This window comes from Ranitomeya imitator, chromosome 8 (genome assembly GCF_032444005.1).
Source record: "Ranitomeya imitator isolate aRanImi1 chromosome 8, aRanImi1.pri, whole genome shotgun sequence".
In the NCBI taxonomy this organism is placed as follows: domain Eukaryota; kingdom Metazoa; phylum Chordata; class Amphibia; order Anura; family Dendrobatidae; genus Ranitomeya; species Ranitomeya imitator.
This window is the reverse complement of record NC_091289.1, coordinates 42,787,223-42,812,012: the sequence shown is the minus strand read 5'-3', so window position 1 is coordinate 42,812,012 and position 24,790 is coordinate 42,787,223. Positions and strand designations below refer to the sequence as shown.

General features: G+C 44.4%; 1 protein-coding gene across 1 annotated transcript in view; it reads right to left on the bottom strand.

The window, feature by feature from the left end:
* CFAP92 (cilia and flagella associated protein 92 (putative)) overlaps positions 1–24,790 on the bottom strand; it is a 144,032-nt gene that overhangs the window by 82,617 nt on the left and 36,625 nt on the right. Inside the window, exons 6-7 of the mRNA XM_069737595.1 lie at positions 2,816–2,906; positions 1,392–1,627 (exon numbers count right to left, since the gene is read on the bottom strand). Of these exons, the coding sequence (XP_069593696.1) occupies positions 1,392–1,627; positions 2,816–2,906 (327 nt within the window). The remainder of the gene's footprint in view (positions 1–1,391; positions 1,628–2,815; positions 2,907–24,790) is intronic.

Genomic DNA, 24,790 nt, shown 5'->3' with positions numbered 1-24,790 from the left:
GATGTTTAAAGTTTTGGAAATCATTTTTTATCCAAATCCGGCTTTAAACTTCTCCACAACAGTATCACGGACCTGCCTGTTGTTTTCCTTGGTCTTCATGATGCTCTCTGTGCTTCACACAGAACCCTGAGACTATCACAGAGCAGGTGCATTTATACGGAGACTTGATGACACACAGGTGGATTATATTTATCATCATTAGGCATTTAGGACGACATTGGATCATTCAGAAATCAACAATGAACTTCTGGAGTGAGTTTGCTGCACTGAAAGTAATGGGGCCGAATAATATTGTACTCCCCACTTTTCAGTTTTTGAATTTCCACAAAAATGTAAAATAACCAATAAATTTCGTTCAACTTCACAATTGTGTTCCACTAGTTGTTGATTCTTCACCAAAAATTTACATTTGGTATCTTTATGTTTGAAGCATAATATGTGGGAAAAGGTTGAAAAGTTCCAGGGAGCTGAATACTCTCGCAAGTCACTGTATACACTCAGTTATTATCACTCTACCTTTACAACTAATTGAAGTAAATCACACATACCTGTTTTTGGTGTTTGGTGAAAAGAGAACAAAATAATTTTTTGTTTTGTTTGTATCATTCATTTAACCCCAGAAAATTAGAAAATAAAAGGGGCAAATTTTTGCACAATTCCGTGAGCCCATGGAAATTGGACTGCATTTGATATCATCCAAGTGCAGTCCAATGCTTTTCTTGCACCCATAGGTTTGAATGGGTGAGTGGCTTCTAATTTTACAGTGAAAACGCAGCGTGCAGTGATTTATTTTTCACAGTGAGCTTCAGTCAGTGAAAAAAATCAGAAATCAGCGTGGTCCCACTATAAATCAACTCTGACTCTGTGTCATGGAAGCCCCAAAAGATGCACCAAATGTATTAATGACATGGGCTTCCTAATGAATTTGGCGCATTCTATTTCACCAATCTTTGAGGAATCATCCCCTTTGATTTGTATTTTTGCCATTTCCCCAAGATATAAATAACTGGCACCTAAAATGTCACCCCCTCTAGAAGCTTCAACTTTCCCAATAACAAAAGAATCAAACAAGGTATATCACAGATACATTTCTGCTATGAGATGGCAAAATCAACATGGTCCTAGGGAGCAAAATGATCCTTTCCATTATGTCCTTAAGGGGTTTGATGACTTATTTTCTAAAATTGCTTATAAATTACCACTGAAACTATATCCATAGACTAGGCTTACACATCGCTTATACCCATGTGGCTCCCAGGTTGTATACAATACAGATGTGGTGGAGATCTGAAGATAGTAGTGAGCGGGGCACCCATGTTACTGTGTGTCCTTTTTCTGCTTGAGACACACTGGGGACAAGTTATTATGCATTTTCTCTACATGTACGGTACCTTTTTCTGCGATAACGCTCTCAGAGTGCTTAGGACGGCACACAACACCATGTTCTCCCTTTGATGATGACTCTTCCATTTTCTGGTTTTTCGAAGACTGTATTTTCAATTCATGTTTCTGTAAATCGGTTTTCATGTCTGTCCAGCTTCTTGCTGATTTCGGCTTTACTGTCTGTCCTGCCGCGGTTTTTTCTGACTGAGCCACAATGGATAAGCCGGTATTTACCATCTCCAGCCTGTCAAAGAGATCAGTAAGAGATATTACTTACCGGGAAGAGGATGAAGCCAACACATTTATCTGGTAAAAAGCACTTCAATATAACGCATCAAATCGTACATTCACATCATTAATATTTCACAAGCAGTGTGTATTATTAATATATTCACAACATGTTTGTCATGTAACTTCGGCACATATGCGAAAACATACCCACAGCCTATAATGGGTAAAGCATGCCCTTTCAGTACACGTTTCAGCAGTACTATGAGAGTACACCTTTCTGCTTTAAAGGAAATTTGTCACCAGGTATTTATTACCCCCTCTTAGAGCAGCATAAAGTAGAAGCAAAAACCCTGATTCCAGCGATATGTCACTTACTGGACTGCTTGCTGTAGTTTTGATAAAACCCATGTTTTATCTGCTTCAGATCCTGCAGTTCTCTGAATGCTGAGCTCTGTATAACTCCGTCCACACCGATTGGCAAGCGGTGTGGTTGGAGTTATACGCCGCTAAGCATTCAGCCCACACTGTTTAAACCCGCCAACTCTATCTGTCAATCAGTGGTGTGGGTGGGGCTATATAGAACTAAGAAGTTAGGCCACGTGTAGACCTTCAGTATTTGATCAGTATATTACATCAGTATTTCTAAGCCAAAGCCAAAAGTGTTTGATAAATATAGAAGTGGTGACGTGTTTCTATTCTATTATTACTTTTCCTCTGATTGTTTCACTCCTGATTTTGGCTTACAAATACTGATATAAAATACTGACCAAATACTGAATGTGTGCACGTGACCTAACTGCTGAGTTCTATATAATCCCGCCCATACCACTGATTGGCAGATAGTGTGGGCGGGTTTAAACAGTTACCAATAAATGGTGTGGGCGGGGTTATACAGAGCTCAGCAGTAAGAGAACTGTAGATCTGTAGCAGAGAAAATAGGGATTCTGTTAAAAATGGGCAAGTAGCCCAGTAAGCGACACATTACTGGAATCCAGGTCTCTGCTCCCACGTTATGCTCTACTCAGACGGGGCAGAAAATACCTGCTTACAGATTCCCTTTAATATTGGTTAATTCACAGGACTATTATATTCCTAAAATCACAGTTGTCCTACAAATCATTCTGGAAAGCATGTACAAAATTATCATTGTGACTACTACATTAATTATAGAAGTCCAATTAAAGAAACTGAATACTATTACCTTTTGACACAGTTGCTCTGCTCTAGGCTCAAGGAGCTAGTTTCTGGGACTATGACACGTGGGAATGTTTCATTCTTCGTGCATGTCAGTGCTGGCATAATAAAAAAGGAATATACTGTATATATTATTCAATGAGCAGACGATTAAAGGAACAACAATCCATTTAAGAGAAAGCATGGGTCAATTCAGACATACGTGCTTAAAGCAGAAACCATGATAATATCATGGCTCAGTTAATAATTTGATTTTAGCTATACTGGAGGGTGATGATTGACAGGGTGTCAAGGCTGATATTACAGACTTCACTGTCCTCTACACTGACCCTGACATTTCTTTGGAGCCCCTTCAATTGACAACCTCTGCGATGTGCTTGTTACTAGAAAGCACATTGCAGTGCTTGCCAGTAGAATGTTGTGGACAGTGAAGTCTGTCATATGAACTTGCTGATGAGTGGTGCAGACTGACTCTTCAGTTGAACGGCCCATCACCTGTGCTGTAAAGCATCGGCAAAGCGCTGTAAAGTACTTTCCAATGACAAGGACATCACAACATTTGTCAGTGCTCCAAATCATTGGCAGGATCCATGAAGACTGCTCTGAGATTGTGCTCAGACTGCTGTCAATCATTTGAAGGCAGCTCTTTCCCCCCATCAGAAGCAGTGTGATCTTCTCATTTCATTCCATCTGAATGCTGTACCCAGAAGAGGGGTGGATAGAATGTAACAGAGACAAGAAATAATGCCTGCAAATCAGCAGAGGATTAGATGACCCAAACTAAGATGTGCTCATGGAAGCAGAGCAGGTAATGAAAGTTTATTAGAAAAGTGGTTACTAAGAAGATTTCGGACATATGAAAGTGGGTCAAAAAGTAGTGGAAAACCTTTTAAATAACATGTTTTTGTTCTAGTGATCGGCTGAAGTCATTGTGGTTGGATTCCACATTTTGGTGGCATATACTAGTGATATGACATCAATATCTATGTTGACCCAACTCCTTTTAGATTTGTTATATATGGAACCAGCCAAAAGTTTGGACACACCCGTTCATGCAATTCTTTTTGACGTTCTTATTGGAATTTGGACATTGCAGACTCAGACTGAAAGCAGCAAAAATATAAAGAAACACACATAAAAACAAGGGGTAAATAAACACGTGATAAAAACAGAATATGTTAAGCCTTAAATTCCTCAAAGTATCCCCATTTAATCTAAGACAGCAGCTTTACATATCATTAGCATTCTCTCAAGCAACTTCACCAGGTAATAACTTTCCCAAAATTCTTGACACAGTTGCTGAGCACTTGTTGGCTGCTTTTCCTTCACTCTGCGGTCCAACTGTTCTCAAACCATCTCAACTGAGTTGAGATCCAGTAATTGTGGAGGCCATATCATCTGGCACAACACTCCATCCCTCTCCTTCTTGGTTACATAGCCATTACATACAGTGGGGAAAAAAGTATTTTGTCAACCACCAATTGTGCAAGTTCTCCCACTTAAAAAGATGAGAGAGACCTGTAATTGACATATTAGGTAGACCACAACTATGAGAGTCAAAATGAGAAAACAAATCCAATAAATCACCTTGTCTGATTTGGCAAGATATATTTTGCCAATTATGGTGGAAAATAAGTATTTGGTCATTAACAAAAGTTCATCTCAATATTTTGTTATATATCCTTTGTTGGCAATGACAGAGGTCACACGTTTTCTGTAAGTCTTCACAAGGTTGGCACACACTGTTGGTGGTATATTGGCCCATTCCTCCATGCAGATCTCCTCTAGAGCAGTGATGATGTGGGCCTGCCGCTGGGCAACATGGACTTTCAACTCCCTTCAAAGGTTTTGTATAGGGTTGAAATCTGGAGACTGGCTAGCCAACTCCAGTACCTTCATATGCTTCTTACGAATCATTATCATGCTGAAAGACCTAACCACGTGTCATCTTCAATGCCCTTGCTGATGGAAGGAGGTTTGCACTCAAAATCTCACAAAATATGGCCCCATTCATTCTTTCATGTACACAGATCAGTTGTCCTCGTGTTTTTGCAGAGAAACAGCACCAAAGCATGATGTTGCCACCCCCATGCTTCACAGTAGTGAAGTTTTGTTTCTACCAAACAGTTCTACTTTGGTTTCATCGGACCATAACCATATGCCATTCTCCCAATACTCTTGTGGATAATCCAAATGCTCTCTAGCAAAATTCAGATGGGCCCGGACAGGTACTGGCTTAAGCAGGTAAACACGTCTGGCACTGCAGGATCTGAGTCCCTGGTGGCATAGTGTGTTACTGATAGTAGCCTTTGTTACGGTGGTCCCAGCTCTATGCAACCCATTCACTAGGACCCCCCGTGTGGTTCTGTTCTTGTGATCATTTTGACCCCACAGGGTGAGATCTTGCGAGGAGCCCCAGATTGAGGGAGATTATCAGTGGTCTTGTATGTCTTCCATTTTCTTATTATTACTCTCACAATTGATTTCATCACACAAAGCTGTTTGCCTATTGCAGATTCAGTCTTCCCATCCTGGTGCAGGGCTACAATTTTGTTTCTGGTGTCCTTTGACAGCTCTTGGGTCTTCACCATAGTGGAGTTTGGAGTGTGACTGTTTGAGGTTGTGGACAGGTGTCTTTTATACTGATAACAAGTTCAAACAGGTGCCATTACTACAAGTAATGAGTGGAGGACAGAGGAGCCTCTTAAAGAAGATGTTACAGGTCCTGTGAGAGCCAGAAATCTTGCATGTTTTTAGGTGACCAAATACTTATTTTCCACCATAATATGCAAAATAAATCTTGCCAAATTAGACGAGGTCATTTTCTGGATTTGTTTTCTCATTTTGACTCTCATAGTTGTGGACTACATATGATGTAAATTACAGGCCTCTCTCATCTTATTAAGTGGGAGAACTTGCACAATTGGTGGCTGATTAAATACTTTTTTCCCCACTGTAGCTTGGAAGTGTTTTGGGTCATTGTCCTGTTGCAAAACAGATTATGGTCCCATTGAGTGCAAACTAGATGGGATGGCATGTTGCAAAATGCTGTGGTAGCCATGCCAGGTAAACGAGCCTTGAATTTGGAGTAAATCAAGAACAGTGTAACCAGGAATACCATCTCTCACGATCTCACCTCCCCCTCCATGCTTCACAATAGGCACCACGAGGTAGAATCTATCCATAACTATTTTTACATCTCTCAAAAAGACATGGTAGTTGGTACTAAAAATCTCTAATTTTCACTCATCAGACCACAGTATAGATTTCCACTGATCTAGTGTCCAGTCCTATTGTTGCTTGGTCCAAAGAAGTCTCTTCTTGTTTGTGGTCCTCATTAATGACATTTCTGCAGCAATTCAACCATAAAGGCCGGCTTCTGGACAGGTGATAAGAAGATGTGTCTGCTAATAATGATAATGTGTGCAAACTGTAAAGCGCTGCGGAATATGTTAGCGCTATATAAAAATAAAGATTATTATTATTATTTATTATTAATGAATATCTATGCATCATTTAGGAGGCCAGTTATCTGAGGTTCTGGCAATTTACATTATGTGAGGATAGTAACTCTAATGAACTTATCCTCTGCAGCAGAGATAATTCTTGGTCGTCCTTTCCTATGGCGGTCCTCATGAAAACAAGTTTTATCATAAAGATTGATGAATGTTATGACAGCACTTGAAGATATAAAGCAGCTTGAGAGAATGCAAGGGTGTGTAATGCTATCATCAGAATAAAAGGGGTATACTTTGAGGAATGTAAGAAATAGAGATAGGTATCCAGCAGCAAATCTGGGCAAAATTCATTAAAAACAGTAAATTTATTTATAAATTCATTAAAAAGGCAAAAAAAGTTTAAAAAAAAGAGCAATTCCTGGGAATATACCCAGTTTGTCTTACGCGTTTTGAACTGTCATGTTCTTAATCATAGTCTGGCATAGTTCGCTGACGCAAGTGAATAGCTTAAGTAGTAATGTGAAGAGGAAATGACTTACCAAACTAACTTTCATTTAAAAAATGAAGAAAAAAGCTAGAAGATCCAATATAATCAATAATTAATGTATATACATGAGGTCTGTTCTAGTGTTCATATCATGGTAAAGAAAATTAGAACGGACCTCATGTATATACATTAATTATTTATTGATTATATTGGATTTTCTTCCTTTTTTCTTCATGTTTTCTTTTTTTAAATGAAAGTTAGTTTGGTATATCATTTCCTCTCCACATTACTATTTATTTGTTTCCATAGGTATTCCTTCATGAATTTGCTGCCTTCAGCCTGAATCTATAATGTGGACATTCCAATAGGAACAAATAAACACTGCCTGAACAGGTCTGCCCAAACTTTTGACTGGTACTGTAAGCAGATTGGATATTTAAAAAAAGAAACTAAGTAATAAAAGTCTACCTCAATTAAAAATGCACCGCTGTCTCCAAATAATTCTCATGCATCTTTTTGGCAGAATAAAGCCGGCTATTTTCCAGAGTTTCAAAGTGAGTCAATCGTAGTGTTATCACAGTAACATGATTTATTATTTACTACAGCTCAGGAGAAGCCGAGGAGAGAACGATGATTAGCCAGTATTATAAAAGTCCACTCCTCACTCTTCATATTAGTCAGGTGATATATCCCTAATTATTACTACAGTACTCAATGTATTATAGGGGTTGTATTAAGTATGTAAGTTGTTGATAAGATAGGAGATAACCCACTGATCTCTGGCGTTCAACCATTGGAGCCCCAGCAATCCAGATAATGGGAATGTGCAGACCTGTTTGAATGTAGCAGGTATCAAGCATGTGTACCTCTGCTTCATTCACTCTCTATGATTAGCACACTACTTGCCTTGTTACGGGTTTAATTTACATCAGATTCCATTATATGGTGACCAATCTAAACTGTTAAAGATTCAACCATACTAACTTATAATGGGCAGCACAAAGGTTTTCATGGTTTTGGTGATGGAATAACAGCATACAGTGTATGGGAGTCTGTGGTGGCATCATACTGTTCAAGGGGGTCTGTGGTGGATCATACGGTGCGGGGCCTGTGGCGACCATCATACTGTGTGTGGAGCTCTGATGACCATACTGTGTGGAAGTGTGTGGTGGACATGATACTGTGTGTGTGGGGCTGTGGTGGCAGCATACTGTGTGGGGCCTGTTGTGAATTCTGCTCTTGGGTTCCCTCCAGTGGTTGTTGGTGGGAATGCAGTTGTCTCTGACTCGCAGTCCTGGCCAGGTGTATCGGATAATTACAATTCTGACTGGGATATTTAGGTGTGCAGGATCCTTTTGCCCTTGCCAGTTGTCAATGTTTCTTTGGAAGTATTGGATCTCTGCCTGGCCTCTCCTGCTTATCTGCCAGTTCAGCAAAGATAAGTGTCTGTTTCTTTTCCTGTGGCACACATGCAGTGTGCTTATTTTCAGTACTGTTCGTTTGTTTGTCTTTTGTCCAGATTAGACTGTGTCTGTGTTTTCTCAGTCTGGTTGGTTTCACTGGAGTTGCAGATATACGCTCCTACATCTTTAGTTAGATGTAGGAAGTTTTTTGTATATTCTGCTGTGGATTTTTGAAGGGTTTTATACTGACCGCACAGAACTCTGTCTTATCCTGTCCTATCCAGCTAGAGTGGCCTCCTGTGCTAAATCCTGTTTTTTCTGCCTGTGTATGTTTTTTCCTCTCCGACTCACCGCCAATATTTGTGGGGGACTGTCTATCCTTTGGGGATTTTCTCTGAGGCAAGACAGTATTCCGATTTCCATCTTTAGGGGTATTTAGTCCTCCGGCTGTGACGAGGTGTCTAGGTGTGTTAGGTACACTCCACGGCTACTTCTAGTTGCGATGTTAAGTTCAGGTTTGCGGTCAGTATAGTGGCCACTTTCTCCAGTGAAAGTTCTCATGCAGCTCCAAGGTCACCGGATCATAACAGTACAACTGGCCAACAATGAGTTAAATGCATCTCAGAAGGGAAGGAAGCTCTTGAGCCATTTTTTTTTCTCCAGTCTGTTTTGTGTTCTCTTCCCTCTTAATATCTGGGTGGCTGAGGAGCCTGGTGCAAGCATGAATGTTCAGGAATTAACTTCTCGTGTAGACCAGCTTGCTGCTAGGGTGCAAGGTATTTCTGATTATATTGTTCAAACTCCTGCTTTAGAACCGAAGATTCCTACTCCTGATTTGTTTTCTGGTGACAGGCCTAAATTTTTGAGTTTTAAAAACAACTGTAAACTGTTTTTTGACCTGAGACCTCGATCCTCTGGTGATTCCATTCAGCGGGTAAAAATCGTAATCTCCCTGCTGCGGGTGACTCGCAGGATTGGGTGTTTTCCCTGGAATCTGGGAATCCGGCTTTGCTTAATATTGACTCCTATTTTCAGGCTTTAGGACTATTATATGATGAGCCTAATTCTGTGGATCAAGCTGAGAAGACCTTGTTGGCCCTGTCTCAGGGTCAAGAGGCGGCAGAATTGTATTGTCAGAAATTCAGAAAATGGTCTGTATTGACTAAATGGAATAATGATGCTTTGGCAGCAATTTTCAGAAGGGGGCTTTCTGAATCTGTTAAAGATGTTATGGTGGGGTTTCCCACGCCTTCCGGTCTGAGTGATTCTATGTCTCTGGCCATTCAGATTGACCGACGCCTGCGGGAGCGCAGAACTGTGCGCGCTGTGGCGTTATCCTCAGAGCAAATTTCTGAGCCTATGCAATGTGATAGAATTCTGTCTAGAACGGAACGACAAGGTTTCAGACGTCAAAATAGGTTGTGTTATTATTGTGGCGACGCTTCTCATGTCATTTCTGTCTGCCCCAAGCGGACAAAGAGGATCACCAGTTCAATTACCATCAGTACTGTACAACCTAAATTTCTGTTATCTGTGTCCTTGATCTGCTCATTGTCATCATTTTCTGTCATGGCGTTTGTGGATTCAGGCGCCGCCTTGAATTTAATGGATTTTGAGTTTGCCAAGCGTTGTGGTTTTCCCTTGCAGCCTTTGCAGAACCCTATTCCTTTGAGGGGCATTGATGCTACACCCTTGGCTAGAAATAAGCCCCAGTTTTGGACACAGGTAACCATGCGCATGGCGCCAGCCCATCAGGAAGATTGTCGATTTCTGGTGTTGCATAACTTGCATGATGTTATCGTGCTGGGTTTTCCATGGTTGCAGGTACATAATCCTGTGTTGGACTGGAAGTCCATGTCTGTGACTAGTTGGGGTTGTCAGGGGGTTCATAATGATGTTCCTTTGATGTCAATCTCCTCTTCTTCACCTTCTGAGATTCCAGAGTTTTTGTCTGATTTTCAGGATGTATTCGATGAGCCCAAGTCCAATTTTCTTCCACCGCACAGGGACTGTGATTGTGCTATTGACTGGATTCCAGGCTGTAAGTTTCCTAAGGGTCGACTTTTTAATCTATCTGTGCCTGAACATACCGCCATGCGGAGCTATATTAAGGAGTCTTTGGAGAAAGGGCATATTCGGCCATCTTCTTCACCGTTGGGAGCGGGGTTCTTTTTTGTTGCTAAAAAAGATGGTTCCTTGAGACCCTGAATAAATTATCGCCTCTTGAATAAAATCACGGTCAAGTTACAATACCCGTTACCTTTGCTTTCCGATTTGTTTGCTAGGATTAAGGGAGCTAGTTGGTTTATCAAGATTAACCTTCGAGGGGCATATAATCTTGTTCGTATTAAGCAGGGTGATGAATGGAAAACTGCGTTTAACACGCCCGAAGGCCATTTTGAATACCTTGTGATGCCATTCGGACTCTCTAATGCTCCATCTGTTTTTCAGTCCTTCATGCATGATATCTTCAGAACTTATCTTGATAAATTCTTGATTGTATATTTAGACGATATTTTGATTTTTTCCGATGATTGGGAGTCTCATGTGCAACAGGTCAGGATGGTATTTCAGATCCTTCGTGACAATGCCCTGTTTGTGAAAGGGTCTAAAAGTCTCTTTGGGGTGCAGAAAGTCTCTTTTTTGGGCTTCATTTTTTCTCCTTCATCTATAGAGATGGATCCGGTTAAGGTTCAGGCCATTCATGATTGGATTCAGCCCACCTCCGTGAAGAGCCATCAGAAATTTTTGGGTTTTGCAAATTTTTATCGCCGTTTCATTGCTAATTTTTTCAGCGTGGTTAAACCCTTGACCGATTTGACAAAGAAGGGCGCTGATGTGGCGAATTGGTCCTCTGCGGCTGTCTCTGCCTTTCAGGAGCCTTAAACGTCGATTTGCTTCTGCTCCAGTGTTGCGCCAACCGGATGTTTCTCTTCCGTTTCAGGTTGAGGTTGACGCTTCTGAGGTTGACGCTTCTGAGTTTGGGGCAGGGGCCGTTTTGTCTCAGAGGGATCCTGTTGGTTCCTTAATGAAACCGTGTGCCTTCTTTTCCCGTAAGTTTTCGCCTGCTGAATGCAATTATGATGTCGGCAATCGGGAGTTGTTGGCTATGAAGTGGGCGTTTGAGGAGTGGCGACATTGGCTTGAGGGAGCTAAGCACCGTATTGTGGTCTTGACCGATCATAAGAATTTGATTTACCTCGAGTCTGCCAAACGGCTGAATCCTAGACAGGCTCGATGGTCCTTGTTTTTTTCCCGTTTTGATTTCGTGGTCTCGTACCTTCCGGGTTCTAAGAATATTAAGGCTGATGCCCTCTCTAGGAGTTTTTTGCCTAATTCTCCTGAGGTCTTAGAGCCGGTCGGTATTCCTTTCTGCCATTTCCCCTGATTTACGACGGGTTCTTCAGGAATTTCAGGTTGACAAACCTGACCGCTGTCCTGTGGGGAAATTGTTTGTTCCTGATAGATGGACTAGTAGAGTGATTTCTGAGGTTCACTGTTCCGTGTTGGCCGGTCATCCTGGCATTTTTGGTACCAGAGATTTGGTTGGTAGGTCCTTTTGGTGGCCTTCATTGTCACGTGATGTGCGTTCTTTTGTGCAGTCCTGTGGGACTTGTGTGCGGGCCAAGCCTTGTTGCTCCCGTGCTAGTGGGTTGCTTTTGCCATTGCCAGTCCCTGAGAGGCCCTGGACGCATATTTCGATGGATTTTATTTCTGATCTTCCGGTCTCCCAGAAGATGTCTGTTATCTGGGTTGTTTGTGACCGGTTCTCTAAGATGGTTCATTTGGTGCCCTTAACCAAAATTGCCTTCCTCTTCTGATTTGGTTCCGTTGTTCTTTCAGCATGTGGTTCGTTTGCATGGTATTCCGGAGAATATTGTTTCCGACAGAGGTTCCCAGTTTGTTTCTAGGTTTTGGCGGGCCTTTTGTGCTAGGCTGGGCATTGATTTGTCTTTTTCTTCTGCATTTCATCCTCAGACAAATGGCCAGACCGAGCGTACTAATCAGACCTTGGAGACTTATTTGAGATGCTTTGTGTCTGCTGATCAGGATGATTGGGTGGCCTTCTTGCCATTGGCCGAGTTTGCCCTTAATAATCGGGCTAGTTCTGCTACCTTGGTTTCGCCTTTCTTTTGTAATTTTGGTTTTCATCCTCGTTTTTCTTCTGGGCAGGTTGAGCCTTCTGACTGTCCTGGTGTGGATTCTGTGGTGGACAGGTTGCAGCAGATTTGGGCTCATGTGGTGGACAAGTTGGTGTTGTCTCAAGAGGAGGCTCAAAGTTTTGCTAATCGTCGTCGGTGTGTTGGTTCCCGGCTTCGGGTTGGGGATCTGGTCTGGTTGTCTTCCCGTTATGTTCCTATGAAGGTTTCTTCTCCTAAGTTTAAACCTCGGTTTATTGGTCCTTATAAGATTTCTGAGATTATTAATCCGGTGTCTTTTCGACTGGCGCTTCCGGCCTCTTTTGCTATCCATAATGTCTTCCATAGATCTTTGTTGCGGAAATATGTGGAGCCCGTTGTTCCCTCTACTGATCCTCCGGCCCCTGTGTTGGTTGATGGGAAGTTGGAATATGTTGTTGAGAAGATTTTGGATTCCCGTTTTTCGAGGCGGAAGCTTCAGTACCTGGTCAAATGGAAGGGTTATGGCCAGGAGGATAATTCTTGGGTTTTTGCCTCTGATGTCCATGCTGCTGATTTGGTCCGTGCCTTTCATCTGGCTCGTCCTGATCGTCCTGGGGGCCCTGGTGAGGGTTTGGTGACCCCTCCTCAAGGGGGGGGTACTGTTGTGAATTCTGCTCTTGGGTTCCCTCCAGTGGTTGTTGGTGGGAATGCAGTTGTCTCTGACTCGCAGTCCTGGCCAAGTGTATCGGATAATTACAATTCTGACTGGGATATTTAGGTGTGCAGGATCCTTTTGCCCTTGCCAGTTGGCAATGCTTCTTTGGAAGTATTGGATCTCTGCCTGGCCTCTCCTGCTTATCTGCCAGTTCAGCAAAGATAAGTGTGTTTCTTTTCCTGTGGCACACATGCAGTGTGCTTATTTTCAGTACTGTTCGTTTGTTTGTCTTTTGTCCAGATTAGACTGTGTCTGTGTTTTCTCAGTCTGGTTGGTTTCACTGGAGTTGCAGATATACGCTCCTACATCTTTAATTAGATGTAGGAAGTTTTTTGTATATTCTGCTGTGGATTTTTGAAGGGTTTTATACTGACCGCACAGAACTGTCCTATCCTGTCCTATCCAGCTAGAGTGGCCTCCTGTGCTAAATCCTGTTTTTTCTGCCTGTGTATGTTTTTTCCTCTCCGACTCACCGCCAATATTTGTGGGGGACTGTCTATCCTTTGGGGATTTTCTCTGAGGCAAGACAGTATTCCGATTTCCATCTTTAGGGGTATTTAGTCCTCCGGCTGTGACGAGGTGTCTAGGTGTGTTAGGTACACTCCACGGCTACTTCTAGTTGCGGTGTTAAGTTCAGGTTTGCGGTCAGTATAGTGGCCACTTTCTCCAGTGAAAGTTCTCATGCAGCTCCAAGGTCACCGGATCATAACAGGGGCCTGTGGCGACCATCATACTGTGTGGGGAGCTCTGATGACCATACTGTGTGGAAGTGTGTGGTGGACATGATACTGTGTGTGGGGGGCTGCGGTAGCTTCATATTGTGTGTGGGGGCTGTAAGGCATCACACTGTATGTGGGGAGCTGTGGTGGCAGCATACTGTGCGGGGCCTGTGGTGACCATCATACTGTGTGGTTGGCTCTAATGACTATACTGTGTGGAAGTCTGTGGTGGACATCATACTGTGTGGAAGACTATGATTAACATCATACTGTGTGAGGGTCTGTGGTGGCCATAATGCTATGTATGGGTAGCTGTGGTGGCAAAATACTGTATGGGGCAGTAGTAACGATAGCATACATGGTGCTGAATAACTGTAAGGAGGCGCAGGGGAGCATTATTATGACAAGGAAGTACAGTGGGAACATTATTATTGTGTATTGGCAGAAATGGGGCACTATTATTGTGTGGGGTACAAAAAGAGGAAACTATTACTGTACAGGACACATAGGGGGCATTATTACTGTCTAGGGCACTGGTGTTAGCACTATATAGTTTGTGTACAGGTTACGGAATGTAAAGAGGGGGCTGGAAAGCAATAAGCCAAATATATCTGTGTGTTATATTTGGCAGGGACAAGTTATGGATAAAAGAAGTGGTCATGAAAATCTGGGCCAATTGGAATAGAGAAGGAAAAATAAATGATTCCGATAAAAAAAAAAAAAAACACCACTGGTGAGTATCTGTATATGATTAACATATTTGGGCAGCAGAGTACTGGTGTAAAACTGGTATTATTACCATTACATGATCACTGTATGGTGGCAATATCAGTCTAGCACTAGTACAGAGGTTTTGTGATAATGATCAGTATGGCGGTATTATCACTACAGTATAATAAGGTAATATTTGGTTATGGTCTGGTGTTATCTGTCTATTATATTGCAATATTATTTTTATGGTTGAATTATTATTTAATCTTATATAAACATAATATTCAAAATATGGGTCATGCAGTAAATATTGGTTTCCGCTTGTCAGGGTAATACTATTAGTAATCGAGATGCCCGCCTCCCCCCCCCCCCCCCTCCTGAAAAAGGGCCAGGGAACACCACGGGCCTGTGAGCTTGCAAATGCCAGGGCTGAATTTCAGTCCAGACACGGATCTGTTAGAATGGGAAAATCAAGTGGGTTAATTGACTTGGAATGAGGCATGGACATCTAAATAACTGCAAACATTGTGGTGGTTTTCTCGTACAGCAGTGTTGAGAATATATCGAGAAAGGTGTGATCAAGGAAACACAGCGGACAGAGACTTGTTTGGACCAGCGAAAAGGGATGCTGTGAATTAAAACAACTCAGTGTCCAAAGGGGTATAGGAGGAGTATGCCAATTATTTAGTCAAGAAAAATGCAGCAAATAGAACAATGTTAAGTGTCCGTAGTTCTTGCTGCTGGAGTAATGGTGTAAGGAATATGATCATGGCACATTTAAGGTTCTCTAATACCTGTGGATAGACATTTGGGCAGTAGGGTCTAACACTGTAGATGACCAAGGTCAATCCATTATGGCAGCCATTTCTTCTATAGCAGAAGGACATTTATAACCTTTAATAAGTCACGTGGTGTCCATTGGACCCCAATCGAGTTTGTTTTCCTTATATTTCCTCATGCATGGAAGATAGGCAACCATCCGTTTCGGTAGCCTAAAAGCTCAATCACCCCTCCTTCCACAGAGTATCGTGAGACGCGGTGTCGATTACACGTGTCACAGGGAGGTGTTTGGGGTCCAATTTTGGCGCGACTAACTAAAGGTTGAGAGGACAATGGAACACGCCACAAGAGTTGTATATTGGTTGGAATATGAGATGAAGTTTCCTTTGCTTCCCTGGCCATCACAGTCCCAAGATCTTAGTCCTACAGAGCATCTATGGCAAGATGTAGAACAGGCTTCAGAACAGATCAGTATCACCATCTAATTTGCAGCTACTGCAAAACGCTTGGCAATCTGCATGAATCAATATTCCTGCAGAATGATTTCAATATTTAGTGGAAACTATGCCATGACAAATTGTCCTGGTTCTGAAGGTAATAGTAGGTCCATAGATGGGTTTCTCTAATCTAGTGACTAATCAGTGTATATTGAGTATCAGTTTATACGTGTAATGCTAGAACAAAACTGAGCAGTCAGTAAAGAATATGCGTGAGGAAACTTTAATTTTACATACTAGTAAAAAAAATGTTTCTGTATATTCCTAACACAGGTCCCATAATCTGTGCAACAAATTAAATGTGCGGACTGCTTAAAATGTCTCACATTTACTGAGAAAAGTGATTGATGGTCCTGCGTTGAGATCTGGGTTTATTCTAAATGCTTCTCCCTGGCTCTTGATATCATCAGTAGAGCGTAAAGAAACTCTGCGACATGATTGATTGCCGAGCATCTGAGAACCTTAAGACAAGTCACATTTAGGAGAAATCTGCAGAGTTCAGTTTAAATAACAGCATGGCCCGATGCTAATTGTACTGCAAAGAGTAATTGGATTGTGTGAAAAACTGCTAAGATTCTGTCAGCACTGGAGATAATCCAAAACTGCGGAAAGTAATGTTAAAAAATGAGAATTAATGGCACAATAAAATAAACAATGACATTATTATATTACAATATCATTCAAATTAACTACGGCTTCTAAGCATTAAATCTCCACTTACAAAGAATCTGAACGATACAAGTGAACTTTCTATTACTAACCATTACTAGAAATTAATGGGACATTGCCCTCTTCCGTAGGAAACAAACTTTCTTGGTGTCCAACTCAAGGGTTTCAGAATTTTGTCCTAGAAAGTTTGGCACGTTAGTTTTCCCTACAGGCCCAATATTCTTATGTCTAATGCATACTCCCCATTTTCCTAACCCACAATTCCCTCTGTACATAGAGCACAAATTACAAAAGAAAAAAATGACCATAAAAGCCCAGATAAAACAAAATATGTGAAACACAGCAAATCTTTATTAACGATCAGGTGATAACAAAAGGTTACACAAAATATAACCGTGTAAAATCAAGGGGCGAAAACCTAAGATGATAAAAAAACATGTGTCCTGAAGGAACTAAGTAATCATAAGAAGATATAATGTTGGTGAATATACACCGCTATATTTAGTATTGCATGGGTAATACCTTGTGTCCAAATATTAAAGTTATGTAAAGTGCTAGTGTATTATCACAGGTATAGTGCAGGCAAAACTCACTGCTCAGTATAATAATAGTAGAAGACTCCCTCACCTGAGAGGTGTCCCCCATCGCGAGTTTCAGCTGTCGCCTTCGAAGGCAACAGGTTCCAACAGCTGCCTATCACACAGCAAAGGGTGAGGAGTGCTTCTCTTGGACCTTAGCACCTATGGCATTCATTAGCCTCTCAGACACAATCATGCACTGGACGCACAATTAAATTTAATTGCAAATTATTGTTATTCTTTTCAATCTACAAACCCCCTACAAATGTGCTTTAGGTGGTAGGCTGCTCAGTTTGCCCCTCGTCAAGACCCTGTCTACATGCCCACAGGTGTTGTAATGGATTCCTGTTATCTGTGTTTGCCTTGTTTCTACTGTCATGCAGGCAAATGCTTGTCCTTACATTTCTAAGGCCGGGTGTCCACGATCCGGAAGCAGCAGCACTTTGGAAACAGAGCATGTGTGCTGTATCCAAAGCCCTGCGGTCTATTGAACGCAGGTGAATCCGCATGAGTTCAATGTACCAAGCGGATCCACCACGTTCAATACATTCTATGGGTGAATTTAGTCTCCGCAAGAGGCTCCTCTACACCGCCAGGGACTCAGATCCTGCAGTGCCAGACGTGTCCCCCAGCTTAAGACAGTACATGTCCGGGCCTGTCTGAGGTTTGCTAGAGATAATCTGAACTATCCAGAAGACTATTGGGAAAATGTCATATGGTCTGATGAAACCAAAGCAGAACTGTTTGGTAGGAACAAAACTCGTTGTATTTGGAGGAGACAGAATGCTGAGTTGCATCAAAGAATACCAAACCTACTGTGAAGCATGGGGGTGGCAAAATCATGCTTTGGGGCTGTTTCTCTGCAAAGGGACCAGGACGGCTGATCTGTGTACATGAAAGAATGAATGGGGCCATGTATCCTGAGATTTTGAGTGCAAACCTCCTTCCATCAGCAAGGGCAGTGAAGATGAAACGTGGATAGGTCTTTCAGCATGATGATGATCCTAAGCACAATATTTTTGAGCTGGAGGCGACAGGAGGTGGAAAGCAGGGCTGTGGAGTCGGAGTCGTGGAGTCGGAGTTAGTTTTGGTTGGAGTCGGAGTCGGTAGAAATGTAGCGACTCCGACTCCAGCTTTTAAAAAAATGTATTAATATTTCATAATTGAACTTTCATATGAATTTTATAAATGTTACTCAAATATATATGTTCTATCAAACTATGAACAACAGTGATAAGAAGTTCTGCTGGAGATAGAGACATTTCTTACTTCTTGTATGTCACTGTTCTCCACTGCCCTTATCTAATCTTATACTTGGTTAACCTCATGCTGCCCCAACCCCCCTACTTACAATGTATGAAACTGAAAGTGAAAATGTGTTGCAAATTCTTAGTAGTAAAGCTCCTCCTCTAGACTAGATGTTTGGTGTGCGTCTTCCAAGCATCTCACAGCTGCTATTCAGAAGAGGAAGACTGTAAGAAGTATTATCCTTTCAACAAACTTTGCATCAGTTAACTGTGAGTACATGAGGAATAACAGTATTACTGACCACTATATCAGTTGTACGACCTGGCAATAATTTTAGGAAAAACAATTGTCATTTAGATTGTGAATGCAGAATTAAAAACCTGAGAATGTCAAAGAAGCATCACATTAAATCAGCTGTATTTGAACATTTCACCATGACAAATGATACAGACGAAAACAAATGCTGTGAAGCCAAGATCAGTGCATATTCAGGCAAAGATAAAAATGCTCCTACCAGAGCTTCTAATCTAAAGAGACATTTACAGCGCTTTCATCCAGAAGTACTGAAAGCAGTGGATGAGAAAGACTGCATCCAAACCAATGAACCAGTGCCCAGCTCTTCCAGCCAAACAAAGGAGCAGAGAACTTTGCAGCCATCAGTTGCAAGATATTTTGTCAGTGACAAAGTTACTGTGACAATGACAGTAGATACATTTAAAAAACAGATCATAGAGCTTGTTGTAAAGGATAGTCTGGCTATTTCATTATTTTCACGACCAGCTTTTATGTGTCTGAATGGGAAAATGGCCCGCAAGCTTGGTGTTTCTCTGGAGAGAGAGAGTATTAGAAAATTAGTAATCGAAGATTCTTTTAAACAAAAGGAAGAACTTAAAAAACTCTCAAGGGACACTTTCTGTGTTAGGACTGGCGGAACGCACCAAGACAGGTGACGAAGATGCGTTCGCAGTCCGGGGTCCACCGTGCAGGTGAGAACCTGCTGCTAGCAATTTGCAGACTCTATAGCGGTACACTAAAGTAAACACGCGTGGGTTAAACCTCACCCAGCGTGAGGAAAGCGATCCTGTTAATTCACAGGACCGCAATACCGCACTAGAGAGCGAGCAAGTGGCCAGCGGACTTAACCCCAGAAGGGATTGAAGCCCGATTAGGCCCTTGCTGGCACAACACCGCAACTGGGTGTGTAGAGAACCTTCAGAAATATAAGCGCACAAGTGCGCGAGCGATGCCGCACTAACGGACGCCACTAACCACCCAGACTTGGGTATGGAAAGCGCAAGGCAGGCGCACGGCGCCGTACTGGCAGGCACAGCTACAGGACGCTGTGATGTGTGTTTAGTGTAGTAGGCTAAGTCGGGCGCTAGATAGCAACCGTACACCTTCCGCGAACAGACATTCAATAGGGAAGGGGTAACCAAGAACGACTTGCACTCACACATACACACATATCAATTGTAAGACAATACTAGCGCATGGCCGTGCGGTCATGCGCAGTTTATATAGCTGCAGCACAGGAAATGGCTACAGAACTTTTGCCCTTCTAGGACCTGCCAAGAGGACCAATGGAATGTGCCGCAGAGCCTGAGCACATGACCCTCGATCTCCAACGGGAGATCTTGCCCTGGGCATGCTCAGTGTGTGCAGATAAGGACTTAGTCCCAGAGAAGTCCGCTCGCTGCTGACCAGAATAGGCTTCAAAGGCAGAAGCTGGAGAAGCAGCAATAACTCTTCTCACAGAGTCAGACTGAGCGAGACGCTGGGATCGACGTCCCTGCTGAGCAGACTCCACTGCGGCTGGAGGGGAATGGGAGACCGCAGCGGAGACGGATCGAGATTCCCCCTGTGCAGCAGAGGAAACTCGACTCCTAACATTACCCCCCCTCCTAGGGCCCCCCCCTCCTTGGGCCTCGCTACGCTCGAAGGCAGCAATGAGCTGTGGGGCCCGAATGTTTTCAGCAGGCTCCCAAGACCTGTCCTCTGGACCATAACCCTTCCAATCCACCAAATAAAACTTTTTGCCGCGTACCACCTTGCACCCCAAAATAGCGTTCACCTCGTAATCGTCCGTAGACGAACCCGATGTCCCGGCAGATGACTCGGAAAACCGGGACATGTATACGGGTTTCAAGAGGGACACATGAAAGGTGTCGGTGATACCCAAGAGTGGAGGAAGAGCCAGGCGGTAGACCACGGGATTAACCTGCTCGAGGACCTTGAATGGGCCCAAGTAGCGAGGAGCAAACTTAGTGGACTCAACTCGCAGCCTGATGTTACGGGCGGAGAGCCACACCAAGTCGCCAGGAGCAAAGGCCGGGGCAGGGCGCCGATGTGCATCGGCGGAGGACCTCATTCTCTCCTTCGAGGCCCGAATGGCATCCTGAGTGCGGTCCCAAATGTCCCGTGCCTCCACTGCCCAGTCTGCCACCCTGGAGTCAGCAGAGGACACGGGCATAGGCACAGGAACCCGCGGATGCTGGCCGTAATTAAGGAGGAAAGGAGTCTGACCGGTGGAATCGGCTACAGCGTTATTAAGGGCGAACTCTGCCCATGGTAATAAAGATGCCCAGTCATCCTGCCTGGCAGAAACAAAATGTCGCAGATATGTGACCAGAGTCTGATTGGCCCTCTCTACCAACCCATTCGTCTCGGGATGATATGCGGAAGAGAGATTTAACTCAATGCTGAGAAGACGACAAAGCTCTCTCCAGAACCGAGACGCAAACTGGGGACCCCGGTCACTGACAATTTTGTCTGGCATGCCGTGTAGGCGGAAGATGTGTCTTATGAACAACGCTGCCAAGGCCCGTGCAGAAGGTAACCGTGGGAGCGGCACCAAGTGCACCATTTTCGAGAAATGATCGGTAATTACCCAAATGACGGTACAGCCGCGAGACTTGGGCAAACCCACTACAAAGTCCATCCCGACCATCTCCCAGGGCCTGTCTGCCACCGGCAAGGGATAGAGTAACCCAGACGGCCGTTGTCGAGGAGACTTATTTTTGGCGCATGAGACACACGCCAGAACGTAATCCCTGACATCTCGCAGCATATGCGGCCACCAGTACGTCCTCGCCAGCAGCTCAGATGTCCTTTTAGTCCCAAAGTGTCCACCCACCCTGGAGGAATGAGCCCAAGAGAGAACCTCCGGTCGCAAATTTATGGGCACAAAAGTCTTGCCTGGAGGCACAGACTCAAGCGACACCGGAGCCACGGTTCTCAAGCTCTCAGAAGGAACAATAAGCCGAGGCTCTCCTTCCTCCTCCTCAGATGACACAACAGAGCGAGAAAGAGCATCAGCTCGAATGTTCTTCTCCCCAGCGACATAATGGAGGGTGAAGTGGAATCGGGAGAAAAATAAGGACCATCTGGCCTGGCGAGAATTTAGCCTCTGGGCTGTTTGCAAATATAGCAAATTTTTATGGTCTGTAAATACTTGAAAGGGAAAACGAGCCCCCTCCAAGAGATGTCTCCACTCAGAGAAAGCCAATTTCATCGCTAGCAACTCCCTGTCCCCGATGGAATAATTCCTCTCCGCTGGTGTGAAGGTCTTGGAGAAGAAAAAGCACGGATGCTTCCGACCTTGAGCATCCTTCTGGAAGAGGACTGCTCCAGCACCAACGGAAGAGGCATCCACCTCCATTATAAACGGCTTATCGACATCGGGACGATGTAGGATGGGAGCGCTAGCAAAATGAGACTTAGTAGAAGAAAAGGCCCTGGAGACCTCTTCAGACCACACTTTGGGATTTGCTCCCTTCTTGGTGAGGGCTACCAAGGGAGCTACCAAAGTTGAGAAATGGGGGATGAACTGGCGGTAATAATTAATGAACCCCATAAAGCGCTGCACCGCTTTAAGTGAATGGGGTTCTTGCCAGTCCATCACAGCCTGTAGTTTGGCAGGATCCATAGCCAATCCTTGGGCAGAGATGATATAGCCCAAGAAAGGTAAAGACTCCTGCTCAAACACACACTTCTCCAACTTTGCGTAAAGAGAGTTTGCCCGTAAGAGGTCGAAGACTCTGCCAACATCTCTCCGGTGGGAGTCAATATCTGGAGAGAAGATGAGAATATCATCCAGATAGACTACGACCGAGGTGGAAAGCATATCCCGGAAGATGTCGTTGACAAAGTCTTGGAAAACGGCTGGGGCATTACAGAGCCCGAAGGGCATCACCAGATACTCATAATGCCCATCTCTGGTGTTAAACGCCGTCTTCCATTCGTCCCCCTCACGAATGCGAATCAGGTTATAAGCTCCCCGCAGGTCTAATTTGGTAAATACCTTAGCTCCCCGTAGCCTATCAAAAAGCTCAGAAATCAGGGGCAGCGGGTACTTATTTTTAACGGTGATGGCGTTAAGACCCCTGTAGTCTATGCAAGGACGCAACTCTCCATTCTTCTTCTGTACGAAGAAGAACCCTGCCCCAGCTGGTGACACTGACTTCCTAATAAATCCTCTTGCCAAATTCTCCTGGATGTATTGGGACATAGCCTCCGTTTCCGGGAGAGAGAGGGGATAGACACGTCCCCGAGGAGGTTCTGCTCCAGGCAAGAGATCTATAGGACAGTCATAGGGACGGTGAGGCGGAAGGGTCTCCGCGGCTTTTTTGGAAAAGACGTCTGCATAAGACCAATAGTGTTTGGGGAGAGTAGAGAGATCTGCGGGTATCTCAGTGGTGGAAACCTGAACGCACTCTTTCACACATCTGCCCTTACAGGATTCACTCCAACCCAATATCCTCCCAGAGGTCCACTCAATATGTGGGGAGTGGAAACGAAGCCAGGGCATTCCCAGCAGAATCTCATCCATTCCCTCGGGAAGGACAAGAAGGGAAATAGTCTCCTGGTGGGATGGGGACATGGCTAACGTGAAAGGGACAGTCTGATGTGTGATCTGTAATGGAAGTGTCGACCCATTCACCACTCTCACGGTTACTGGTTTGGCTAGCATAGCCAGAGGTATTGCGTGGCGCTGAGCAAAAGCAGAAGACATAAAATTTCCCTCTGCTCCTGAATCCACACAAAGCTCTACTGTAAGAGTGGATGTGCCTAACAGGATTGTCCCTTTAAAGGACAATTTTGAGGAAAATGCCGCGGTGTCCAGTGAACCTCCTCCAATGGACACTAGACGCGATCGTTTTCCCGACCGCCGTGGACATTTATTAGCGAAATGTCCCGGTTGCTGGCAATTTTTACATAGCACAGGTACTCGAGCGGTCTGAGACCTAGATCCCGCTCGAGAAACCTCCATGGCCTCATGGGAGTCGGACGCCATAACAGGAGATTCTAGAGGTTTGGCAAAGATGGGAGCCAGCCGAAACCTCTGCCTACACTGGGTCCGCTCCAACCTCCGCTCGTTAAAACGGAGATCGATGCGGGTAGCTATAGTAATAAGCTCCTCCAGTGTGGCGGGAATCTCCCTGGTGGCCAAGGCGTCCTTCACATGATCTGCCAGTCCTTTCCAGAACACCGGAATAAGGACTTTATCCGGCCATTCCAGCTCAGAAGCTAGAGTCCGGAATAGGATGGCAAACTGGCTGACCATGGACGAAGCCTGAGTAATTGCCAACAATTGGAGCGCGGTATCGTGGGTGACACGAGGTCCCAGAAAGACCTGCCTCAGAGCGTCCAGGAAGATAGGAGCACTCTGCACCACACGATCACCACGTTCCCAAAGCGGCGTTGCCCACTCCAACGCCCTGCCCGACAAGAGAGATATAATGAATCCCACTTTCGCCCGTTCCGTAGGAAAACGTGCAGCCAGCAGCTCGAGATGTATGGAGCACTGGCTCACGAATCCCCGACATGGCTTACTGTCACCAGCAAACTTGTCTGGAAGCGGGAGACGGGATAAGGTCGGAGCAGGGGTGGCAGCGGACAAACTGGCTGCAGCTGCACTTGCAGCCTGAACAGCGACAGCAGTAACGTCCACAGCTGAGGTTGTGCGCTCGAGAGCCGCCAACCTACCCTCCAGCTGCTGGATGTACTGCTGTAGACGCTGACCGTCTGCCATTTACTAGCCAGACCCTGGCGCTAGTATTATGTTAGGACTGGCGGAACGCACCAAGACAGGTGACGAAGATGCGTTCGCAGTCCGGGGTCCACCGTGCAGGTGAGAACCTGCTGCTAGCAATTTGCAGACTCTATAGCGGTACACTAAAGTAAACACGCGTGGGTTAAACCTCACCCAGCGTGAGGAAAGCGATCCTGTTAATTCACAGGACCGCAATACCGCACTAGAGAGCGAGCAAGTGGCCAGCGGACTTAACCCCAGAAGGGATTGAAGCCCGATTAGGCCCTTGCTGGCACAACACCGCAACTGGGTGTGTAGAGAACCTTCAGAAATATAAGCGCACAAGTGCGCGAGCGATGCCGCACTAACGGACGCCACTAACCACCCAGACTTGGGTATGGAAAGCGCAAGGCAGGCGCACGGCGCCGTACTGGCAGGCACAGCTACAGGACGCTGTGATGTGTGTTTAGTGTAGTAGGCTAAGTCGGGCGCTAGATAGCAACCGTACACCTTCCGCGAACAGACATTCAATAGGGAAGGGGTAACCAAGAACGACTTGCACTCA